Below are 16343 nucleotides of genomic sequence, written 5' to 3'. Positions count from 1 at the left end.
TAAAAAAGAACGATATTGAGTACCTTTATTATATTTACTAAGATCACACTCAATCCAGAGACACCCAAACATAACATTTAATCAGCTATTCATTAAATGGTAAAGTATGATCAAATAAAATTAAGACCTTGACTGACCTGTCATTTTGTCATTGCTGACAAGTTTATATCTGTCCAACTCAGAAACTTATCCAAGACAAATTAGACCAAGTTTATCATCTTCAGCTCCGGTATACTTTGGCTTTCGCTTCTCAGAAAATGCTGCTGGGGCTTCCAAGCGATCATTTGTGTTCAACGTTTGTTCATAGCATTGTTCTTCTAGAGCCAAAGCTGAGGTTTTATCGACCTCCACCCCCTCGTCAATAGCTTTTTTTGCCACCGTTATTGCGATTGGACCCTGCTAACACTATATTTCATAAAATTGATTGCAACAATTACTTGCAACTTTTTTTTTCCTTTGCCCAGTATGATGATTTCAAGTGATGCTTAGTTTCTACAGTCTTTTGCCCCTTTTCAGTGCATGTATTAAACATTTGTTCATTAGAGCAGATTTTATGCAATAGAGAAGTTTCAGCTATAGACATCCACTTTGATAGAGATGTTAGAATGTAGTTATCATCGGAAGGCGAAAGTTCAGTTCATAGATTACTCAACCCTATAACAGTCCCCATGAAATAGTATAAAATGAACGCAATAGTGGATAAAATAATGCCGTACCTTCTCGTTTATATTGCGAGCAACTTCAATTGCCTTTAGATGAGCTTCACCAGCAGGAACACAGTAATTTACCAAACCTGTAGTGACATACAATCTTGTGTCAAAGGAAAATAAGACAAAAGGAAAGCAGCTACTGAGTAGACATACATCACATACCTATCGACATTGCTTCCCTGCCACCAATCTTCCTACCAGTGAATATTAGTTCCTCTGATATTGCTTTTCTTACCAATCTAGGAAGTCGCTGTGTTCCACCTGCTCTGTAAATGGACATAATCAAGAGAGTTGATCTGAACTGGACGAATAATTTCAGAAAAATGGAGAGAAAGAAAAATAAATAAATAAAGAGGGTAAAATAAGAAGTAATCATGCGGAAAGTTCTTCCAGAAAGTGTAGACTATGGATGACACAATTCCATAAATTACATATCGGTTGGAATGGGGATTAAAATCCTTTCTATCTCTTTGTGATCGGAAATGGTCTGCTATGAGACCCGCTTAGAAAAAATTGAAACAGAAAAGAATGTTTGGTTCGTCAAACAAGATGCAGGTGATCTGCAATCCTTGGGGAGAGGTCATAGGTTATAATGGGAACTGATTCTGAAATTTAGCACCTACCCAGGAATTATAGCAAGTCCTGTTTCTGGCAAGCCCATCACTGCATCTTCTCCTAATTAAGGATGGGTAACGGTTATGGCGGGCGGGTAACTGCAGTTATTTATCCATAACCGTTTATACTCATACCCGTATAACCGTTTAGCCGTTGGGTAATTGCCTAAACGGTTATACCCATACCCATAACCATTTATAAACAGTTAACCATACCCATTTAACCGTAACCGTTTAATACCCGTTTACCAATTTACCCTTTTTAACCCATTTATCTTTTTTTTTTTTACCATTATCCCTTTTTCACCCATCTACATGTTTTTTAACAACTTGAAAATTTTAAAAAAAAAATTGTCATAATTTTTTTTTTTTTTGACAATTAAACACCGTTATAGGTACATTCATCATACATTTTCGTATTTTAAATTTTTAAGTCCTTATACCATTCCAATAATTGAAATAATAGCCGGACCCCTTGTACATTAAACTCATGAAATACATTACAAATTAAAGCCATAATTTCTATATGGTATCAGAGCAGGTTCTTTTGTAACTTGTCTCTGCCATTCTTGCTGCTGCAAATTTTTTCTTTCAAAGTCTAAGTCATGGCTGAAGAAAGTTCTGTGAACCATGATGAGGAAACCCAACATAGTCTCTCTCCAAACTTCTCAGACGTTGAGGTTAACACCAATCAACGTTTATGTTCAATTCTCTTAAACGAGTTCAATTATCTTCCTTGGTCCCGAGCTGTTTCACTAGCTCTTGGAGGCAAAGGGAAGTTAAGGTTTGTAAATGGAAGTGTGGAAGCTCCAGACCGTTCTTCCTCTACATACGATGCATGGCTCTGCAAAGATCAACTTGTCATGTCCTTATTGCTCAACACCATGGAGAAACATGTTGCTGAAATTTTTAGCGACTCCAATTACGTACATGATCTTTGGAAAGATATGTATGGAAATCAAAACAACTATGCGCAGGTCTTCCAATTAAAGAAGGACATTGCCAGTGCTCAACAAGAAGGGAAATCGTTTGTTCAACACCTTGGGAGTCTCAAAGCCATGTGGAATGAGTTGGATGTATATCTCCCACATACCACAAATCCTACCATTCTCTTAAAACGAGCTAAGGAAGACAAAATTTATCAGTTGTTAGGGAGTTTGAGCTCTGAGTACGAGGACCTAAGGAGTCACATCTTGATGAGTCAAGACCTACCTACCTTCAACAATGTTTGTGCAACTATCCAACAAGAAGAAGCAAGGAAGAAGGTTATGAATGCTGATCACAGCTCCAGATTGACTGAGACTTAGGCATATGCATTAAATTACAAGAATTCAGAAGCCAAGGTATACAAGGGAAGAAGCACACATCTAAAATGCAAATATTGCAATGGGGTTGGTCATGTGGAAGACAAGTGTTGGGAACTTCATCCTGAACTTAAGCCTAAGTTCGGCAAAGATGGAAAGATGATACTAAGGTCCTCACAACAATTTCAACCTCATTTCAAGGCACAACTTGCTAATGTTCACCCTCCTACTATTTCACAAGGATCCATGGAGTTCACTGCCAATCCATTGTCATTGATCAATGAATTTGCAGCTTACCTACAAAGTAAGGGACAAGAATGAGGCTCACATGGTCAAGGCAATGAAGAAGGTAGTCACACAACTATGTTGGGACAATTTGCTAGCTTTCTTGCTGGAAATGAGAAAGTTCCAAAGGAAGAAGCATCAGGTATACTCAAAGCCTTCACTACTGCCCTATTAACTAGTACTGAAACTGATTGTTGGATAATTGATTCAGGCGTCACAAATCATATGAAAAACAAAGTTACAAATTTACATCATTTTAAAAAAATTTCAAGTCCCTCGCATGTGTCTGTTGCAAATGGAAAAAATGTGTTAGTTTTGGGAAAAGGAGAAATAAACTTACTCTCTCAAAAAATACCTTTCATTGCCCACTATGTATCAACCTTTCCTTTCCAACTTTTGTCAATTGGAAAGATCACCAACACTCTAAACTGCCGTGCTATTTTCTCACTAAATAATGTGATGTTTCAGGATATTCTCACCATGAAGATGATTGGTGAAGGGGTCTTCATAAATGGACTTTACTACCTGTGCAAGAATGCTTGTTTCACTCAGGCTCTTCAAGCTCAATCGAAGTCCATAGATGAAAACCAACTTTGGCATAGGAGATTAGCTCACCCCTCTAAAGTTGTCTTGTCTAAACTGTTTCTAAATTTTTTGTAACCCTTATCCTACTTGTGATACTTGTCAATTTTCTAAGTTTACTAGGCTACCTTTTGGTAATTCAATGTCTAGGACAAGTAAACCTTTTGAAATGGTACACACCGATGTATGGGGACTTGCAATTGAATCAATGGAAGGGTTTAAGTACTTTGTTCTATTTGTTAATGATTTCTCTCGACCAAGTTTTCTATATCTTATGAAATCAAAGAGTGAAGTCCTAACCATTTTCAAAGACTTTCACATGCATGTTAAAACACAATTTCAATCAAACATTAAGGTTTTAAGGTCAGATAATGGCACTGAATTTCTATCCAACAACATGCTTCAATACATAAGTTCTCATGGTATCATACATCAAACCCGCTGTGTAGGGACTCCTAAAAAAATGGAGTAGCCGAGAGGAAAAATAGAGATCTCTTGGAGAAGACTCGTGCTCTCGTGATTTACATGCATGTTCCAAAGAAATTTTGGTCGTTTGCCATCCTTATTGCCACTTATCTCATCAATCAACTTCCAAGTCGTGTGCTAGGGTTTAAATCTCCCTATGAAGTTCTCAAGGGGAGGAAAATAGATTTGACACACCTCAAGGTGTTTGGTTATGTTTGTTTTGTTCACATCCAAACCTTGAACCGTGACAAACTAGATGCTAGGGCAACCAAGTGTGTGTTTATGGGATACTCGGCCACCCAAAAGGGATAAAGTGCTTCAATCCAGTCACTAAGAAATGCACAATTTCAAGAGATGTGAAGTTTGAAGAAGATTGTCCTTATTTTACAAGTCAGTGGGAGGATTTAGTTGACATGTTCCCACTTTCTCAAAACTTTAATCATCCGATGTTGGAAGAAAGATCAGTCACTGTGAGTCCAAATTGTGAAAAGGTACAAATTGACCAAATTACTGCCAGTGATAGTGAAGAAGAGTCCCACTATGATCATTCTCAGTCGACTACAAAGTCTCAGGTGATTAAGAGAAACCCTCATCGAATCAGAAAACCTCCAGCTAGGTTGCAAGACTATGTTACATATGCCTCACAGCATCCTATCACTGAATGTATCAGCTTTAGTAAGTTCTCAACATCTCATGCTGCATTTCTTAGTGAAATTGATAAGCATTGTGAACCAAGAAGCTTTCAAGAAGCTTCTCTTCTCCCACAATGGAACCAAGCCATGACAGAAGAGCTTCATGCACTGGAAGAGAATCACACCTGGAGTCTAGTTCAACTACCACTAGGAAAAAAGGCTATTGGAAGTCGTTGGATCTACAAGACAAAATTCAAAGCTGGTGGATCTAACGAGAGACACAAGGCTAGCCTTGTTGCTCAAGGTTTCACCCAAACCTTTGGAGTAGATTATAAGGAAACATTTGCACCGGTGGCCAAGATGAACTCAGTCAGGGTTTTGCTTTCAGTTGCAATCAATTGTGGGTGGTCACTCTACCAAATGGACATGAAGAATGCTTTCCTTCACGAAGAGTTGCAGGAAGAAGTGTATATGCAACCTTCTCCAGGCTATGATGGTATTAAAGGCAACATGGTTTGCAAATTGGACAAGGCAATATACGATTTGAAACAATCACCAAGAGCTTGGTATGCCAAGCTCAATTCTATTCTGGAAAAGGCTGGATTCGTGCAAAGTAATGATGATTCTTTGTTATTTGTGAGAACTAGCACCAGTGGGAAGTTGGTGGTCCTCATCTACGTTGATGATCTTATCATCACTGGAGATAGGACCGTGGAGATTGAGGCACTAAAACTTTCACTACTTCAAACTTTCGCTATCAAAGATTTGGGGAGGTTAAAGTATTTTTTGGGGATCGAAATGGCAACATCTTCAAAATGATTGTTTCTACATCAACGGAAATATGTATTGGACTTTCTTCAAGAAGCAAAAATGCTTGACTGTAAGCATGCTATCACTCCCGTTGATTGTAAATTGAACCTCAGCATAGATGGAGAAGCCATGCATGATGTAACCTACTATCAACGATTAGTAGGCAAGCTCATATACCTCATCATCACTCGTCTAAATATTGTTAAGAGAATCCTTCGTTATTTCAAGGGTTCAATAGGGCAAGGAATTACAATGCATAACAATCAATTCACTGTCATTAGTGGCTATAGAGATGTAGACTGGGCAGGTAATGCAATTGATAGGAAATCAACCACAGGCTATTGTACATTTGTTGGTGGAAACCTTGTCACATGGAAGAGTAAGAAGCAACAGGTAATTGCTCGTTCCAGCGCAGAGGTTGAGTATCGAGCCATGGAAGCCACTGCTTGTGAACTCATTTGGCTTAAAGGGCTTCTTTCATACTTAGGGTTTTCTAGTTCTACTCCTATGTCACTTATGTGTGATAATCAGGCAGCCATGCACATTGCTGCCAACCCTATGTTTCATGAAAGAACCAAACATATTGAAGTAGATTGTCATTTCATCAGAGCTCAAGTTCAAACTCAAATCATCCGGACCATGTTCACACGAAGCCATGATCAATTGGCAGATCTCTTTACAAAGGCATTGGCATCCACTCAGTTCCATCGATTATTAGGCAAGCTTGGCTCAGTTAACCTCCTCGATCCAACTTAAGGGGGAGTGTTGAAGTGTTGAAGTGTATTTTGGCCTCTAGAGTTAGCTACCATGTTCTCAAGGGATAGCTCTAGGCACTATTTGTAATTAGTAATTAGTCTTCTTTCCTTGATTTAAGGGAGGTGATTGATTGGTGCAAGTTGTTTTTTGTAAGGTGTAGATTAGGCTAGCTTGTCTAATTTGTCTTCCTTTTTCAGTCTTTGTCGGCTGCTTGTAGCAGTCTCTTTTTTTTCTATTTTCTGTTGGCTGCTTGCAACAGCCATCTTATCTCTCTTTCTTCCCCCTCTTTCTTCTCATATATATCCGGACCCCTTGTACATTAAACTCATGAAATACATTACAAATTAAAGCCATAATTTCTATAAAGTGAACATAAATTTGAAGAATTCTTTGGATATCGAGTACAAGTTCCTTGAAAGAAAAGAAAAACATCGATTTGACGAAAAACATAATCAAAATTCCGACCTTTAAATCTGCCCCAGCACAGAACACCTTGGAAACGTTGTTGCGGATCAGCAAAACATTAGCAGAGGAATCCTCACTGACAACTTCAAGTACTTTGTAAACGTCTTTGCATATCTCTGCCAATTGCATTCCTAACTTCCAGCCTCTCAAACCTAACCTCAATAATCTCTGTTACCAAACAACCAAAACCCAATTCGGTTAACGCTTTCTAGGTCATAGAAAATTGGCATAAACAAAGGTAACCCACTTGTTCATACGAATTTTGAAACTGGAAACTACCGGAATAGGAGTCGGAGAGTCAGTGGAAAGTGACGGAGTGAGACGGGGCTGACTCTAAAATCAGAGTACGGCGAGTTTGGTGAATCCATTGATTGGATTGAAGAGAAAGTGAATTCTCTGGTAATATAGAGGTTGTGGGTTTGTAATGTTTCAATGACCTGCTTAGGACTCTTAAATCGCCAGCCATTTTTCGTTCAGAAGCTCAAACTGCTCTTCCGCCAATTGATGGAGCTCGAGAGGCTTTAAATTGTTGATGAGGGAGGCGTTTGGAGAAATTCTGTCCAACAAGACAACACAAACCAATAACTCATGCCACCTGTCCCACTAAAACCAACAATTTATCCAACGTCTTATCCGTTGCATCTGAGTTTGAATTTTAAAGAAACTTTTTTATATGTTAAATTTAGAGATGTAATATTCATACATCCTTTTTTACTTTTCTCACATCTTTTTAATTTTCGGCCGTCGGATCAGATGAATTGAAGAAGATCAAATGACAAAAATTAATAAGGAATGTGGAAGAAGTAAAAAGGGGTGTGTAGATAGCACACCCCTAAATTTATAATACGATAAGAAAGATTTGAATCTAGATGCATAATTAGAAGCACCCATATTAAAATATGTCATTAATACTACCATCTAGTGATATTATTTTTTATTTGTATGTAACAGATTTTATGTTCGATTTTCCTCAAATGCGAATTCAAACTAAATTATTATGGCTACTCCTAACTCACTCATCCACCCTTTAATGTAGGTAATATCGAATGTATTAAACAAATAATTTAAAATATCAACTTGAGTTTTTTTATTAACACCCCACATATTTTGAATACACCCCACATAAAAATTTATTATTAAATGACTTATATATCCTATTAAGAAATGACTAGTTAGGCCACATTTGAATTTAAAAAATAAAATGATTTTCTGAATACACCCCAAATTGTTTTCATATTTTTTTCTTCAAGCTCTCAAAGTCACTCCTATCATCCATTGTAGAACAAAAATCTAACAACTACCAACAACTACCAAATAAGGTGAGTATAGATGGAGACACACACACACACACATACATGTATATATATATATATATATATACATGTAAAATCTAAAATCCCTAATTGAGACGAACACATGATTTGATTTGGATTTTAAGTGGAGAGTGTGGGGTATATGTAAAAAGTGTGGGGTGTGTGGATAGTATTGGAAAGTATGTGTGGTGTATTAAAATAAATAGTCTAAAAAGTAAATGTGGGGTGTATTAAGTATATGAGCTGTAGTCAATAAAACGTGAGGTGTGAATAAAACAACCTAAGAAAAATTAATGAAAAATTAAAAATAGAACACACAAAAAGGAAAAAAAATATATAACCATTGGGAAATTGTTAATTTCCCCAAATTCAAATTTACTGATGCTTAAAGCATATCTAATGCATGCAAATTAGATCCTTGCATGCTAATCGGTCATTTATTTGCACAATATCATCTAGGGTGAGTTCAAAAAATCGAAAACTAAAAAAAAAATCAGACCAAACACCAAATCGAAAACAAACAAAAAAAGGAAACCGAAAAAGAAAAAACCAAACAAAACCGAACCTTATTGATTCAGTTTTGGTTTTGGGGGTTTGAAAGCCGAACCAAACCGAATCCCTTTACACTTTATGAATGTAGCCCATGATGTTTTTTTGTGTGAAACTTTGTTGACAAGTTTGAAACTAAGCCTAGGACTTTTTCAAGGAGCATACTTGGTTCAATTAGGAAAGATATTTCATTGGTTACAAAATAAAGTTTTGAAAGGCTTTGGAACTTGAAAGAGCTTTTCTATTTGTTTGCTTTTTAAATGGATACGGTAATCATTTTTTTTTTTTTTGCAATTGAGGTTATTGATAGAATATGATTGGTTTATATAATCTTGTATATATACAATTACCTTTCCACTTTCCCCATTTTCTTCTTTTTAGTCTACTAATGCAAACCACTTTTTTAAATTTCATATTAAAAAAAGATTTAAGTTTTTATAAGATAAAAATAAAAAGTAAAAAATAAAAACCGAAACCGAACGAAACTAAAGTTTCAGTTTGGTTTTGATTTTGGCAAAAAACCGAACCAACTGAAACCGAACTCACCCCTGACATCCATTGTTATTTTTCACCATTCACAATTAAGAGATATGAGGTACAGATGAAAGGGGAAAGGCGAAAGTAGAAGAAGATTTGGAGTTTCCCAATCTCTTTGTTGATTTCAGACTATTTTTATGTCTCATGATTTGAAGTTTTGGAGGCATTTCAATGATCTGGCACAACATGACCGGACGAAAGTCCAAACATAAGGCTTTGGTTTGCTTGAAATGTTATCGAATCAATGATTTCAGATAAAGCAAGTAGCCAAGGTTATTTTCTTCTCCTATCCATTACATTCTTATCTGGTAAATCACCAAATGATAACTAGTTACGACCCTCTTTCAAATGATAGCTAGTTATGAGCAAGGTATAAAATATCGATGATATTGAAAATATCGGTAGTCCAAAAACACGGAAATATCGATGGAAATATCGGTATATTATTGATATCGATAAAAATAATATGGAAACCATGGAAATTGTAAGAAAAACTTGGAAATTTTTATTGAAACTTTGCATGATGTTTATTTAGTCAATTATCAATTAGTTTATCACAAAAAATTGAAAGGAAATGCATTACATGATGGATTTAACTGATTTAAGTTGATTATATGACGAGCTGGCAAACATTTTGAGTGTAGAAAATATGTAGTAATTAATTAAAGAAGTTTAAACACACCATAATTATTTATATATAATGAATTGGCTGTAAATAAATAAAATTAAGATATGTAGTAATTAATGAAATAAGTTTAAGAAAACACTAGGCGCTAGTCGGTCGACGGGTTGGCACCTAGCGCCTAGGCGGCTAGACAGGATCTAGGCGGGCGCCTAGGCAGATTTAGGTAAATTTCTTGTATATCTTGTAATTAAGTGCATATTGACACATAAAAATTATACTTTATGAAATCTATGAATAAGATAACAAAAGAATGATAAAATACAAAAAGAGTATCAAGCAAGTCCAAAATTTAAAAATATATTAAGCATATATGTCTTATAACTTAAGACATTTTAAATGATTATATCTATTTTTTTTTTTTTTAAAAAGTAAAAATCCCATGTAATGGGTGGGGTGGTTCATAATAAAATAAAACTACTAGAAAGCATATCTCTTAACCAAACCACGCACATTGGTATCATCTTCAAAATCCTCTCTTTTCTATTTATGATTTTATTTGGGTTGGTGTCTCACTTTGAACTTTGGAGCACCAAAACCGATCAGAACCTACAAAATCATAAATAAAATCATGAAGAGGTGCCTGCATCATTGCATCCTTCCCCATGATGCCTTGAAAGACAGGACTTTTATGCTTTTGGTGTCCATCCAACTTGCATGTGTCCTTAAATGTCAGATACATTTTTTTTTATTAATTTACAAAGACATTATTAATGTTTTCGTGCCCTTTACACTTCCTCTCCTCAATCTTCACACCTCACTCCCTCTTCTCAATTCCTCTCTCCTCTCTCTCTCTCTCTCTCTCTCTCTCTCTCTCAATCCTCCCGCCTGTCTACTTTGAGCTCTGTATTCCTTTCCCAATCCAACCAAACCTCTCTCCCACTCTACTTTTTTCCCAATTTTTCTTATTTCCTTATCTCTCTCTCTCTCTGGATTCTTCTTTGGATCCTTCGAGGAGGTCTCGCCGCATCTCACTTCCCGGTCACAAATCTTGACTTTCCTTCTCTAATAATCGATGGACCTTCTTTCCGTTTCCTCTTCTTCTTCTTTTTCGTTTTCCCTCTGTAAATTCTCCCCTTTTTTATTGTTTCCTCTTCCGTTTTGAGTTGCGAGTTCCTCTTCTTCGATGGATTTCAGAGAAAGGAGTTGCGACAGCTAAGAAAGTCGTGGTGCACAGAGAGGCAAACAACGAGACTAGGGGAGAGGCGTAGATCTTGGCAGCTGCGACGACGGAACCTCGACTGCAGTTGCGACGACAGAAAGAGAGCGATATTATTGATAATATCGCGATATTATCACGATAATCAAGTGGAACACTATGAAAATATCGTTGTTGCAAAAAAACGATATTATCGGCAATATTTCACCGATAATATCGATATTTTAAACGTTGGTTATGAGCAATTAGCCTAATCAATCATGGCATCAGAATCATTTACATTCCACCGGAATCTACTCAATGTCGAAACACCCAATTGCTAAGCTTTCACAACTTACGAACCCATTTCTCAAGTCGAAGCTGCTTCAAAGCGGGTCCTCGATTTGGCTTACTTTTCTGAGGACACTTCCATTTCCCTGTAATCCCCGCCGCAGGAGAATGATGAATATTTGTTGCATCTGCTAAGGCTTTTCTTTTCACGACTATTGGAGCTGTCATTTTACTAATCTCTTGTGGTCGTTCCACAATCTTTTCCTGATTGTTTCTTGTAAGTTTGCCTTTCCTAGTTGTTATAAAACCATTTTCCGATATTTCATTTCCATCATCTTTTCTGTCTCTGCTTCCATGAGTTGGCTTTCGTTTTGACACTCCACTTGGAATTAAATCTGAATCACTTCCAGTTAATATACAATCAACTTCTGTGTGGAATTCTGCTTCGGAGTTCTCCTGTAAAGTGAAGGCCTTGCTAGGAGTCATGTCTTGTGAAGACTTCTCGTCGTTCCTGCATGAACTTCTTTCCTTGTTCGATGGCTTAATTTTGGTTCCCTTGAAGGTCTTAGGCGATAGCTTGCATTGACAACTTTCCTTATTCAAGATTGATATTTCGACATCTTGTGCTGGGGCGATGAGTTGGTTTTGCCACGATTTAGGCATATGCTTGAGACACAAATCATTCTGACTAGGCAGGATTTCACTTACTCCATCCCTAGGGCGACCCTGTAATTTACAGACGTTAGGGCAATGAATGGCTTAAACAAGACATCTTGTTCACCTTTCGTGGTATTGAAACCCCTTAATAATCATCACAATTCATCTAACCCAATCATGTACGAATACGCACCTACTATAACCAAAGAAAACAAAAACAGGAAAGGTTTAAAACGCGAGAACTGGAAAATGAGAGATCTAGTAAGAGAACCCCACTTACAGGCTGTGTTTTCTGCTTATTATCTCTGCAAGAGGTGATGTATTTTGCAAGCCCTTCCGACTGTAAATCAGCAGCCGCTTCACCATCACTTCTCTTTTCATTAAAACCCTCCAAGTCCTCTTCATTTTCTCTGTGGCTGTTATCAACCAGAAACCCATCCTCCCCACTTTTGTTTTCTTTCCAAACAGTATCTCGAAAACCATCAGTTGTACTTGGATCAAAGGAGGGAGACTCGTACACATAGCTTGAGAACCAGTTTTTGATGTCAGTAGGCTCTAAAATAACAGGAAGGAAAAACAGATCAATAACTCCATTTTATTGTTTTCTTAACATGAACTACCACATCTTACGTTTTCCAAGAGAACAAATGCAAGAAGAGAATACGCATCAAAGATTCCATGCTTACATACATTTTATCAGTAACGAAACAATTGAATAAAGGGGAAGTTATTAACTTCAGGAAATAAGTGAGACAAACCTGACAGTTGTGAAGGCGGCTCTAAAGGACCTGGAGTCTAGAAGAAGAAAATTGTGTCAGATGCTTAAGTGTGAAGAAATTTTCAGCCATAATACAATAATTGTTGATAATATGAAGTTTCTGCAAACACCAAGGCAGTGAATTCTGTGCAAGACGAGTGGTGCTAGGGAAATTCATTGATCTCCATTTAAATGTAGAGGAGAAGAATTTAAGTGGTCAACTTGGTTAGGTGGATCCCTGTTTGAGGTCGTAGGTGATGTTCGAGGTTTCTGTGCGGTGAGGAATTAACTGTTGTGCATCCACTGAAGGATGACGCTTCGGGTTTGATGTCATAAAGATTTTGGACATAATGCTTGTGGCTGTACAAAGCTTGTTCTGGGAGACCAGTTTGCGTCTAAAGGGTTAAGTTTGCACAGGACAAACTAAAAATGCCTTCTTAGTGATGTGGCCAAAAGTGGAACATGGGGTAAAGGATTCACGATGCACATGTGAAACCAAGGCACATGTGATATAAAGGTTGAAGTATCTCGAAACGTATTCGAGGTTAAAAACTAAATTCTCTCCCCAGGTAGGGATTGATAGATAGGTTTTCTTACGCTTTTAACATATAGGATTCTTGGAGTCCTAGTTTTGTAACTCTATTCCTATTTATTGTATTAGGATACTATAGTGGACGCTTACAAAAAGCTTGAGTATTTGGGTACATTTGTTCTGTATGGAGAAGGAGCGGAAAAGATACAAGACTATAGGCAAAAGGAGAGATACAGAAATAGTACCTTTCCTACAAGCTGCCTTTCCTCCTGAGGAGCTCTCCCATTAACCTCTTCAGAATCACTTCTGTTTGTACTAAAATCCTCCGAAACCTTTTCTTTTCCCCTGTTGTTTTTAACCAAAAAGCCATCCTCCTTGTGTTTACTCACTTCGCAAATGGAATTTCCAACACCATCAGTTGCATCCAACGATGGCGACTCATACACATAGCTTGAGTACCAGTTTCTGATGTCGGTGGGCTCTAACAGATCAAAAAGCGGGAACAGTTCAATTACTTTGTTGCTACTTTTTGGTAACAAAACTACGCCACATTTCTTCTTGACTAATCGAATGGAACCAGACAGTATGCTTCAACGAATACATTGCTTATTCGGATTTTCTTAGCAGCCAAACAATTCAATTAATGTAGCGGAAGAAAAGGAAGAAATTTGGTAAGTGATACAAACCTGAAACCAACGAAGTTGATTCCAAAGAACTTGGGATCTACAACCGGAAAATTGTGTCACATTACAATCTTGAATTCCAATTCAGAACCACAAATATCTACTGAAAGTTTTGATCGTGTTCCACTTTGAAATAGAACCCATTAAACAAAAAGGGACAAGAAACAAGCGTACCTTACTTAACAAATGGCTTTCGTGCTCATATCCAGAAAAGCTGCCACATTTCACAACCCCATTTGGGGTTTCGTTCTTAGGAATAAAAGCTTCATTTTTTGTTCCATTTCTCTCGAACCCACCTGAGTTTTCTTCTATCTCAGTTTCGAGGACAACGGTATCATCGAGAAAAGAATTGGAATTCAGTGCAGGTGATTCATATTGGTAGCTGGGGAACCAGTTTTTCAGATCTGAAGGCTCTGGACAAAAATTTGAAATGAAAAAAAAAATGAAAAAAAAATTTAATCTTTCAGTTTCAGAGATTTGCAAAAGATGAATACAAACCGGAAGCGATGGAGAGCGAGCGTGGAGAGCTCAGAATCTGTGAACCCACAAAGAAAAAAACACATTGGAAGTGAAAAGTTGTTGAGATTATAATTGTAGTGTGGAAAATAAGGTGGACCATCAAGCATGGAAACGAAGAATCGGTACCTGGGAATCCATGGATTCTTCACGGAGAGAGAAATCAGAGCTTCGAAGGTTCAGCTTCGAATACTTGATCAGATTCCACGCCATTTTATTGGCTGTGTTTTTGTGTTGAGACTTTTGTTTGAGCGCTGGCGCAAAAATTTGTTATTTTCGTTTGAATCTCCCGCCATTTATTATTATTATTTTTTTTTTTCCTGTTAGAAAGCATCATGTAAATTCGCTCTTTTATAAATTTTTATATTATCTTTGTCGAAAACAAGGTCTAAAATATCGATATTATCTCGATATTTTTATTGAAATTTTCGTGTTTTTGGATCACGATATTTCCGATATCATCGATATTTTAGACCTTGATAGGAACTTTATGTGGTACTAAGTCACTCATGTATCTTACCATGCAATGTATAAAGTGTAAAATATTGTACTAATTCATTATATATAAATGATTATGGTGTGTTTAAACTTCTTTCATTAATTACTACATATTTTCTACACTCACAATGTTTGTCAGCTCGTTATATAATCAGCTTAAATTAGTTAAATCCATCATGCAATGCATTTCCCTTCAATTTTTTGTGATAAACTAATAGATAATTGACTAAACATCCTGCAAAGTTTCAATAAAAATTTCCAAGTTTTTCTTACAATTTCCCTGGTTTTTATTCAATTTTTATCGATATCGATAATATCCCGATATTTCCATCGAAATTTTCGTGTTTTTGAACCACCGATATTTCCGATATCATCGATATTTTAGACCTTGGTCGAAAGCATAAAATTTTGGGTTAAAATCTTTTTGATCATTGTGTTTATGGTCTAAATTTACTTTGGTCACTGTGTTTTTAATTTAACTAATTTGGCTATTGTGTTTTACACAGTTTGCAATTTCTTAATATTTTAAAATATTAATTCTAAAAATAGCAATTAATATGTTGAAAATGTTATAGTACTAATTTCATTATGAATGTTATTGTGTGAATCATAATAAATTAAGTGTAGGATTTTATGAGAGCTTTTAGACGTTTCCTCATTGTACTTGTTTACTTGGATAGCAAGATTCTCCATTCGTTGTCACTATAAATAAAGGTACAAATGGATGAGAAATCACACTACATAATTCCCAAACTCTCTCCACTCTCTGACGCCAATCCTCTCCATCTTTTTTCCCTCAGTAATGTAAGCCTTAACAAGCACACTCCTGTTGTTGTGCTAAAGAATTGAAAGATTTGGGAGAAGCATCTTCTACCACATTTAAAGGTTTTCATTGTTTCCATCAAATCCAAGTTTTTCTGAAACGTAAAATCAATATTTTAAAGTCTTGAAAGCATGAACACATTCACCATGGTACATGAAACCCAAATTTATTTTTGCTTTATGTATTGCCTGTACTGCTCTATTGTACATATTGTTCATGCCTACGTAATATTTTATTAAGTTGCTTTTGCCATTCAATATTATGTTTTATCATGTTATTCGATATTAGTAAGGTGACTTAATGTGAGTACAAAGAAAAAAAAAAGAAAATAGAAGCAAAATAGGTTTTCTTTTGAAATCCTAGTCGTTGAGCCGCGCCGAGCTGAGCCACTCCACGCCTGAAGTCGTCCCCAATACGACATCGTTTTGACGTCGTACTCTGCAGCCCAATCCTTTGGGCCTGCTGCATGTTGAGGCCCAAGCCCAATATCTGGGCTCCCTTTTCTTGGCCCGCCCCAGCTCTTATTGGGCTCCAGTTGTTGCTTCTTGCACCAGATACTGCTGGGCTACTACCCATCTCGACCCAAAGCCCCATATTGGGTTTCTTTTTGCTTCAACCCGCACCCAGCTTCTGGGCCTTCTACTTGTTCGGCCATCAGCCATCCAGCCCTAATATGGTCTAAACCACTATATTTTCTTGCTTCTACAACAAACCCTGTTTGAGCCTACCCTATTAAATTAATAG

At 36.8% G+C, this 16343-nt stretch overlaps 3 protein-coding genes across 3 annotated transcripts; 1 reads left to right on the top strand and 2 right to left on the bottom strand.

Annotated features, from left to right (window-relative positions):
- Positions 1-1595, bottom strand: LOC103426061 (probable enoyl-CoA hydratase 2, mitochondrial). The gene is made up of 5 exons (XM_070823093.1): positions 1592-1595; positions 1334-1385; positions 873-976; positions 717-793; positions 1-396 (listed from the first exon to the last, which is right to left on the bottom strand). The coding sequence occupies exons 1-5, from the start codon at positions 1593-1595 to the stop codon at positions 187-189; spliced, it is 447 nt and encodes a 148-aa protein (XP_070679194.1). The 3' UTR covers positions 1-186.
- A 334-nt stretch (positions 1596-1929) lies between these two features.
- LOC139196752 (uncharacterized) lies at positions 1930-2631 on the top strand. Its single transcript, XM_070823092.1, has one exon. The coding sequence runs from the start codon at positions 1930-1932 to the stop codon at positions 2629-2631; it is 702 nt and encodes a 233-aa protein (XP_070679193.1).
- Positions 2632-10620: 7989 nt separating this feature from the next.
- On the bottom strand, positions 10621-14511 carry LOC103405213 (uncharacterized). Its single transcript, XM_008344188.4, has 8 exons — positions 14408-14511; positions 14261-14297; positions 13937-14175; positions 13766-13802; positions 13325-13560; positions 12549-12585; positions 12071-12345; positions 10621-11859 (listed from the first exon to the last, which is right to left on the bottom strand). The coding sequence occupies exons 1-8, from the start codon at positions 14489-14491 to the stop codon at positions 11191-11193; spliced, it is 1614 nt and encodes a 537-aa protein (XP_008342410.3). The 5' UTR covers positions 14492-14511; the 3' UTR covers positions 10621-11190.
- Positions 14512-16343: the final 1832 nt, after the last annotated feature.

The sequence above is a fragment of the Malus domestica genome, chromosome 06 (genome assembly GCF_042453785.1).
Source record: "Malus domestica chromosome 06, GDT2T_hap1".
Taxonomy (NCBI): Eukaryota; Viridiplantae; Streptophyta; class Magnoliopsida; order Rosales; family Rosaceae; genus Malus; species Malus domestica.
Note: the sequence above shows the minus strand (reverse complement) of the source record. Positions and strands in the feature narration are given on the sequence as shown.

Bases quoted from the DNA above. Each gene is read 5' to 3' on its own strand.
- LOC103426061 (XM_070823093.1), bottom strand. The intron at 977-1,333 runs GTAGGTGCTAAA...GTCCATTTACAG, and splicing joins GGACTTGCTATAATTCCTGG to AGCAGGTGGAACACAGCGAC. The intron at 397-716 runs GTACGGCATTAT...TAGTGTTAGCAG, and splicing joins CTCGCAATATAAACGAGAAG to GGTCCAATCGCAATAACGGT.
- LOC139196752 (XM_070823092.1), top strand. From the start codon at position 1,930: ATGGCTGAAGAAAGTTCTGTGAACCATGATGAGGAAACCCAACATAGT.
- LOC103405213 (XM_008344188.4), bottom strand. From the start codon at position 14,491: ATGGCGTGGAATCTGATCAAGTATTCGAAGCTGAACCTTCGAAGCTCT. The intron at 13,803-13,936 runs GTACGCTTGTTT...TTCCGGTTGTAG, and splicing joins AAAGCCATTTGTTAAGTAAG to ATCCCAAGTTCTTTGGAATC. The intron at 11,860-12,070 runs GTAAGTGGGGTT...TGTAAATTACAG, and splicing joins ATAAGCAGAAAACACAGCCT to GGTCGCCCTAGGGATGGAGT.